This window comes from Liolophura sinensis, chromosome 13 (genome assembly GCF_032854445.1).
Source record: "Liolophura sinensis isolate JHLJ2023 chromosome 13, CUHK_Ljap_v2, whole genome shotgun sequence".
Classification (NCBI taxonomy): domain Eukaryota; kingdom Metazoa; phylum Mollusca; class Polyplacophora; order Chitonida; family Chitonidae; genus Liolophura; species Liolophura sinensis.
The window spans coordinates 11,808,526-11,817,995 of record NC_088307.1 but is presented as its reverse complement, the minus strand read 5'-3'; the positions used below and the strand labels follow the sequence as shown (position 1 = coordinate 11,817,995).

Genomic DNA, 9,470 nt, shown 5'->3' with positions numbered 1-9,470 from the left:
TACTCCACTTTCCTCCACGGATTAACCTGATACAAGTCATACAAATGAACAGTTCTTGGGGCCATCGTTTGGGGCTAATCAAATATATATGGAAATATTTCCGCCTGATGTATGCGTACAACACAGAAGAACAATAATGTCTAATTTACCCATAAAATATCCAAGAACTGTAAGTCTGTTGTCAACTGTTTGCAGTAACTTGAACAGTAGAAAGCCCTAATCTTTCGTCATTTCGCGCTGTATTATATATTTTCGTTTTCAGAGCCCTTCGTCGCCACGTTGATATAGAAAACGTAATAATGATCATGATTTACGCGCGCAGACAGAGTGTGACGTCACTTATGGTTTTTGTCACCTGCTTTGTCGTCTGCTTTAGAGAATGCCGTACGGTTTCAATGACTACAACATCAGGAATAGATTCCCATGTCGACACAGGTATCGTGGATTCTAACCATGGTAGCATTGGCAAGACGAGAACCAGCACATTGGTTAATGGACAGGCTGGGCTGACACTTGCAGATACTGGGGACCAGGAATTCCTCTCTAGTCTGCATATCACAAGGATGAAACAGAGCGTCAGTGATGGCTTACAAAGTGGCTTCGACCAGAGACCTGCAAATCTTGACAACAGTTGTCCTCTGTCAGATTTCTGTAAATGCACTAAGTCGAGGAGAGAAATGAAGTGCACTGGTAACATACCGTACATCCCAGTGCCTCCTGCTTACGTGACTTCTGTCACGGTTTTACGCGCGTCGTTCGGAACCCTGACAAAACAGACTTTGACTAACGTAACTAACGTTTCCCTGTCATGTCTAAACTTGACACACTCGGAGATAACCCACATCGAGAAAGATGTTTTTCTCGGTTTGAAATTCTGCCAAGGAGCAGAATTAGACCTGAGCGGGAATAACCGTATATATTTAAGAGGGCTAAAAATGGCATTCTGTGATCTCGCTTCTTCCAATGTATCCGTATTACAGTTGGATAACATGAACTTCAAGACTTTCCCTTCTGGTCTTTTGGACTGTTTATTAGGTTCAAAGATAAGAAGTCTGAGTTTACGTAAAAACAACTTTTTGACGTTCTCGGGTCAGGCTCTGTCACCGCTGGGAGAACTGACCACGTTGACTCTGACGTACAACAACATTGCCTTTTTACAGGACGTTGAAGGCTTCAGGAATTTAACTCTTCTTGGGCTGCGTTGGAACAATTTCACGAAAATCCCACGACTTTTCAAAAAGACCTCGCCTGATAACAGCGTCTACCCAAAACTTCAGATGCTAAGACTTGGATATAATCGAATTCTGGAGATAGCGAAAGAGGACTTTTCCGGTCTACGAAACCTTAAATACTTAGAGTTGAAGTTTAACTACATTAGAAGACTCGCAAATAATTTGTTTAGGGAAACGCCCAAATTAGAACGACTTCATCTTAAGCATAATAATATCCGCCAGATTTCCAGCTTCGCTTTTAATAGCTCCTCGTTACGTTATTTGGACCTCTCAGTAAACGCTTTTCATTTCAGCACTGCCGACACTAAAAACTTCTTCAAACTGTGTCCAAACCTGGATGGGCTTTATTTGACGGGTAATATTATGGACATCAACAGCACTGCTTTAGAGGAACTTTTTTCTCCGCTCTCTAAGCTCACACGACTGATAATAGAAAACATGCGTATCTATAAACGTCTACTGGAACCTCTGTTTAGGGTTCTTCCTTCATTGAGAGAATTAATTGCCTCCAGTAATAGTATCAGTGATTGGACGCCGGGTTTATTCACAGAGGCCAAGAAACTGGAAAAACTTTACATGGACTCTAACAAAATTTCTACGATTTCCGAATATTCATTTCCTAAATCTCTTTTGGCTAACCTCAAGAAATTGAATTTGGCCCGCAACCCTTTCGCTTGCAACTGCGATTTAATGTGGTTCAGGAATTGGATTCGAACCACCAACGTAACTATCGTGGCCCTGAACCACAAAGGTTACAAATGTTACTCTCCGAAAGAATGGAAACATAAGAACCTGCTGTCCTTCAATCGTACAGTAGAATCTTGTACTGTGAAGAAGTTAAACTTGCCGTTAATTCTTGGCGCGTCCCTGAGTACGGCTGCCGTCGTAATTGCGATTACTGTGACTGTGTTTGTTCGTTACAGGATGCACATTAGCTACTGCTGTTTCCTTACGCGTTCCAAACTCAAAGGATACACGGAAATCGAGGACACGGAAGGGTACGATTATGACGCCTTTGTCGTTTACAGTGCCACAGACCGGAACTGGGTGATCCAGGAACTCTTAGCCAGAGTGGAAGATGAGGAAGGATTCAAGCTGTGTTTGTACGACAGGGACTTTATACCTGGAACCGACATTGTAGACAATATCATGGTTAGCATGGAGGCCAGCAGGAAAGTCATTCTCGTCCTTTCGGATAGCTTCGCTGCCAGCGAATGGTGTGAATGGGAGTTAAAAATGGCCCAGCACAAGCTTCTCGATGAAAGGAGAGAAATTCTTATCCTAGTGAAACTAGGAGACATTCAGCACCGTAACATGACGAACCGACTAATGCTTCTGATGCGAGACAAGATATTCATAGACTGGTCTGACTGTGAACTGAGTAGACATATGTTCTGGCAGAAGCTGATCCGGGCACTTAGCAGACCGTCGGAACCCACCGCAGCCTGACATCTGTCGGAACCCACTGCAGCCTGACGTCTGTCGGAACCCACCACAGCCTCACATCATGTATTTACGCTAAAGAGGGTGGTTTATTCTCAGAAAGTATGTGGTTTTTGTGTATGAATGTGTATGTGTAGCTCGCGATGTAAACTTGATGTGTATTACAGGTAGAGAGTTTGGTACTCATTTAAAGTTTGCATACATGAACACATGTTGGACAAAATACACATACTGTGCCGTTGCATAGTTGTTGCGGTTAAGGTGTACCTGAGATAAACAACGTGTGTATCTTTTCCTCACGATTACTTGAAAGATTATGTTGTAATATCGTAATTTATGTGTTTTTTCTACATTGTATCGTATTGTATGACGTAAAACCCGACGCATACATAAACACATTGTATTTTTTATGCAAAACCAATTTATTTTCTGCCTTTCCCTGTGTACAGTCATTACATTGTGCTTTTACGTCATACTTAGCAATTTTTCAATCATATGACGTCGAGGACTCATTAAGTGTGTATGTACATGTAGTGTGTCTCCTGGTGGCACGACGTGCCCATGCCGCCAAAGTGCTGCCACCACTGAAGTATCATGCTCCGTGGCCGAGGTGGTTAGCGTGCCAGCGTGGCGCAATGACTCAGGAGCCTCTCACCAATACGATGGCTGTGAGTTCAAGTCCACCTCATGCTGGCTTCCTCTCCGACCATATGTGGGAAGGTCTTTCAGCAACCTGCGGATGGTTGTGAATTCCCCTGAAGTCGGCCCGGTTTCCTCCCATCACATTGTTGAATGCCGTCGTATACGTGGAATCTTACTGAGAACAGCGTAAAACACCGATCAAATATATAAATAACAGAGTCGGGTTGTACCTGAAGATACTTGAAGTGTTCAATCTATTAATTTCATACTGCTGAGTTGCTTGTGAAAAACTGAACATATTGAATGCCGACCATTGGTGATATGTGACCTTTAGCAGCATATACCATTAAAACATTTTTAGAACTTATTTATTTATTTCGTTGGTTTTTGTTTTTCATTCATAATCCATGATCAGTGGTAATGTATAAGTTAGAAAAGCAGCTATGTAACAAGGCGAATTACCAACGGTAATAACGATACATAAATACAGTTTGCTACAGCATCATGGCGGCAGGAAAGTCGAAACAGACATACGTATACTCTTGAAAACCCACATCCATCCTGCAAATTTCTGGCAGACCTTCCCACGTACGAATGGAGAGGAAAGTCTCACAAAAACGTGGACAGTTTAAATTAATGACATACATTTTATACACACTGTGGTAAGTTGGTAGATCAGATATTGATATATTATATCTCGTTGGCGACGTTCACATATTAATGTTCAGGTTGTAATACACAATCGAATAAAGTCGCCTGGTGCTGCTTGGCCATTCAATATTAAGTTGATTTTGGTTGAGTGGACATTGACTGAGCCAGTTGTAGCAGTTTTCGGATTTTACGTCCTAACGAGTGACCTACTTGTACGTAAAAGGCGTATTGTGCACAATAACATTAACTTTAAGATATGTGTGGGATGGTCTTTGGAAAGTGTCGATTGATGTGGCATGGCGCGGGGGCGTGTGTATGTTGGTATATATATATATATATATATATATATATATATATATATATATATATATATATATATATATATATATATATATATATATATATATATATATATATATATATATATATATATATATATATATATATATATATATATATATATATATATATATATATATATATATATATATATATATAACTTATATATAACTTATATTGTGTAACTTGCTATACATAATATATACAAGGGACTAATCCCAAATTCTCAGTTCACAACAGAACAACATCAAGAAAATAAACATTTATATACCTGTATGCACATGAGTCATTTGCTGGATGCAATAATAAACCATCCCCATGAAAGTGACCCGTCTAGCGTTGCGCGGTAATCAGAGCATTATTTTTGCCACTGGCAACGTTTGGATGCCCACTTTAAAAGTGGAATGTTTCACTCCCTCCTGAACACAACTGTTTTAAAAATAAACGTTACTTTTAAAAACAAGTTTATTTTTCATCGAGTGGAAAATGTAGCAGTTGGTAAACATTTAGCGCAAAAAACGCGAAGACATTCAACAAACCTGAGAATATCAAAGAGATCTTATTTATATTAGCAAATGATATAAGCACAAATGTCAAAAAAATGCTAAATTTTAAGATTTTAAAATTCAACAGTACATTTAAATGAAAGGCTCTGATTAGCTAGAGATCCAAATCGCGGTTAAAACGCAAGGTTATCTTCCTATGAAACGTTTTATAAATACACATACACTGAAACAACTGGACAAAACAAAACTGTTGTACTGCTTTGGGTCGCTTTGTTGAAGGCGGGAAAGAGTTTTACGAGTAACCATTTATAGACTACTTGTATCTGCACTTTTTACAACATTTGTAGCACAATATTTTGAAAGTTTCTCGAAAGTTAGAGTCCATAACCATGTAAATAATGAGGTTAGCAAAACTGTTGATGAACATTAGCGTCAAAAGGAAAAAAATAATAAAACGTCAGCGACCTCAGGCTAAAATCCTGTAGTACCCCGAAGTTAATCTGGGATATTAAAAAGCTAGTATCTAGCGGCAGCCTGCGGATTGTGTTGATGACAGTTATCAGGGTTAACATAACAGTTTTACGTAGTGGTCTGCGGGGCCCTCTGACTTCCGCACCACTGCGGTCACTCTCTTGTTTTGGGATCCGTAGAGAGTGGATCATCTTGCAGTAGAGGAACACTAGCAGCGGTGTAGGCAGGAAGGTGGTTGCCAATAAACTGTGATGTCGTAATACCCTCCTCGACCATGGCACATACGACATCGTCACGTTGCTGAACACAGGCGGTAAGTCAGCACCAGCGTAGACATCGGAACTGCAGCTCCGAGAGAAACTAACCAGATTATAGCCAATAGCAAGCCTACTTTCTTCACGAGTCCACATTCCCCGTGACGTCAAAGGACGGCAGACACATGTGTGGCGTTCCATTGCCACGAGCACGAACGTCAGCGTGGAACAAACCATGGATCCCCTAGGTATTGAATTGAACAGCTGACCTGCGGGAACAAATAAATAAAAGAAAAGTTAATTAATTCGATGTACCATGTAAGAATGGTAAACAGCCTATTCCCAAAACGAGAAACACTCCTCAAATGAGGATGACCTGGGTTCAACCCCAAATTTGGTAATAACTGAACCTTCTAGAACAGAACAATAGGTTTCCTACACCTTTCCAGAAGAACAGAACAATGGGTTTCCTCAACATTTACAGAAGAAGAGAGCAATGAGTTTCCTCCACCTTACCAGAAGGATAAAACAATGGGTTTCCCCAACCTTTCCAGAAGAACAGAACAATGCCTTTACCCAACCTTTCAGGAGAGATAGAGCAATGGGTTTCCTCAGCGTTTTCAGAAGGACAGAGCAATGGGTTTCCTCAAAATTTCCAGAAGGTGAGAACAAAAAAATTTCTTAACAATTTTAGAACCACTTAAATCCATAGGTTCAACAGTTACAGAAAGACGGAAGATAAAAACATCTAACGCAAGATGAAATAAAGAACTTTCTAAATAGTTCAAAAATAGGGCTAAACAGCGCATTTTCTTAACATTTACAGTAGAATGCCACAGGAAAATTCAAAAAGAGACAAGAATGAATCCCCTGAGCATATTTACAGCAGTTCAGGAAAATGTCATTTCCTTGTAGTTACAGTCACACTGACTAATGAGCAACACTTAACAATAATTTTATGGCAGCACGGGTGCAGAGAACGTCATTATCATTACAACATTACGAAGCAGTGGATATCCTGATGCATTCAAATGAACACGCCGATGAACTTCTTAGTATTATTTGAAACACTGTATTCCCTTAAAAGTTCAGAAGGAAGACACAATGGAATTTCTTAACATTTAAAGCAGAACGGGGAAGTTTTTTTTACATTTACGGAAGGATACAAGTGCGTATTTTCTTGGAAATGAAATGACGGAACAATAAACACCACTTATTTTGACAGGGATGTAACAATTAATTTCATCATAATTTTCATCATGATAGGAGTCAGTATTATTCAAAACTGTCGTAAGACTTACTATCAACCTCAACTTCAGGCCAAGTCTTCAATTTTGTCATGGGCCATAAATAATTGTGTGACAGTACTTGGGGTTTGGAAAACCGCATTGGTTGTTCGCATTGGCCAAAATGTTTTCATTTTTGTGAAAAAAGTTAAAGACGCTCAAGCATTTGAATATAGAAATAACTCTGTTCACCTATAAGTAAAAGATTACTGAGAAAATGACCCATAAAGTTTAAAGGTAAAAAACAAAAAAAAGTCTGATATCTCTGAGAACCTCTATGCCGTAGCTTGTTTAGATTATGCCAAAATCCGTCCCTGATCTCAAAATGCATTCTTAAAACACAAATATTATAATGTCAACATTTTGAGTTATTCAATGACGCAACATATGAATACCAACATATTAAATCTTACGACGGGCAATAATTGTCTGCAAGTTACATTACAAGACTTTTACAATGTAAAACCTCATCACGAGTGTGTGGAACACAACACCTACTTTTCTTAATCTCTTATCAACATAGTGTTCCATTATCACAATTTCTACTCAGCTATGTGGCCTTGATGCAAATACTAGTAAACTATCGGCGACGGTCGTACGACTATTTGCGCAGTTTTACCTTGCTTGAAGCGCCCTTTTCCTCCACCAGGATAGTGTACATGGCTCTGCATTACAAGTGGGTATGGGAAGGAGTTCATTATTACCTGCCAATCGACGGTAACATACCCAAGGAACCCACGCGACTGCCGTCGTACAAGTGAAACATTCTTCGGCATGGTGTTCAACAACAATTAAATATATAAATTAATAGTATTTTTAAATTGTTAAGTATCCAATACTATTGAAATTGTTAATTCAGCATTGTAGATGTTTCCCTATGCTGTATATACAGTGACAACATTGCAACAAATAGGAGGGCAATCAAATCATCCAGTGCTAATACTTATCCTAATTGTGGAGTTAAGTATTTATTTATTTATTTGATTGGTATTTTGCGTCGTACTCAAGAATATTTCACTTATACGACGGCGGCCAGCATTATGGTGCGAGAAAACCGGGCAGAGCCCCGGGGGAGACCCACGGCCATCCGCAGGTTGCTGCGCAGACCTTCTCACCTACGGCCGGAGAAGAAGCCAGCATGACCTGGACTTGAACTCACAACGACTGCATTGGTGAGAGATTCCTGGGTCATTGCGCTGAGCTAGCGCGCTAACCGACTGAGCCACGGAGGCCCCATGTGGAGTTAACACGTGATTATAACTGAGAGAAAACAATGTAAAATTGCTTCGTGCGTTTATATTTTTGTTGAGTATACAATATGTTCTTTAGTTCTTTTGTGTGGCTTTGGTGACAATGAGCAGACTACGACAATAGCGTGACCATTTCTGTAGTCTAACGTTCGTTGAAGACCACTTGCCTTCCAGAGGTATAAGTTACATATCTCTACTTCATACTTTGTTAGTAACTTTTCAAAAGTCGGTTTTCACCCTATAAAGTGACTGTCGTTCTGTAAGTGACACATTCTTCAGTATGGTGTCCTGAAACAATCAAATAAATAAATACCATTTTGTAAAGCTTTAAATCTATACGACTTTTGAAAGTGGTTATCCAACATTATGGCTGTTTTCCCACCTTTACCACTGCTGAATTGTTCTTTGTAATATTATTAGGGAAAACATTTTAGTTTTAATTGTGTGTATACTCACATATATACAAACACCGTCGTCAAACACCATGTGTCGTGGGTCTATCAACACATTCACTGTCATCAGCGAACTAAATATGAGGACAATCAAATCAACAAGAGCCCGCGATGTCAAGCAAAAGTTCAGACCAGTTCTCATGTGAGGAACGAGGACAATGAGAGAAATGGCGAGAACATTACCCACAAACACACACAAGGCTTCCTCCGGTGGGTAACATCCTGTGACATGGTTAAAGACCATTGCGACAAGTCCGAACTTCCCATCATCTGGACGGGCACTAGTCTGTGGATAACTTTAGAGGACTAGGACGTATTATACTTGATATGGGACGAAATACATGCTGTTACGTTCAGGGTTTAATTAAAAAACTTCACTTGACTTGTATTCTGCCTCCATCAAGAAAATATGGCATCGCTAATAACAATAATTACAAATTACATACTGAGTCGAGGGAGGCAAAAGTCTACGAATTCATGTAAAAACAAAAGCTCCATGCAAAATCAAGATATATGTATACAGAAACAAGAGTTTACATATAATTAAGCGCAACCATGGTTTCAGTTGCATAAAAGAAGTTTGGGTACGTGTAAGTATTATGTACAGTTAATTAACAGGTCTTCAACAAAAATCAGTAAAAGAGTTGGGGATGACATAATAAACGCAGGTGCTAAAAAAGCAGGGTTATTCTATTATCGACTGGGTTCAATGCAGTTGAAGAGGCTACACTTGTTTTATTAGGCAAAACAATCGATCAGAGTAAATCCAACAGGATTTTTGCTATTATAAAAGCCACCATAATTTTATCTCTGCAAAAAAATCACCCTCGTTGAAAAATTTGATTTGATTCACGAATATGGATTTTATTTGCTAGCCACACCTAGCGCTACAGCCACACTTAAGACTTTTACACAGAACATAACAGTCACACCCTCCATCACAC

General features: G+C 39.5%; 1 protein-coding gene across 1 annotated transcript; it reads left to right on the top strand.

Moving 5' to 3' along the window:
• The first annotated feature begins 858 nt into the window (after nucleotides 1-858).
• Nucleotides 859-3,530, top strand: LOC135480684 (toll-like receptor 13). The gene has a single exon (XM_064760584.1). The coding sequence runs from the start codon at nucleotides 936-938 to the stop codon at nucleotides 2,679-2,681; it is 1,746 nt and encodes a 581-aa protein (XP_064616654.1). The 5' UTR covers nucleotides 859-935; the 3' UTR covers nucleotides 2,682-3,530.
• The last annotated feature ends 5,940 nt before the right edge of the window (nucleotides 3,531-9,470 follow it).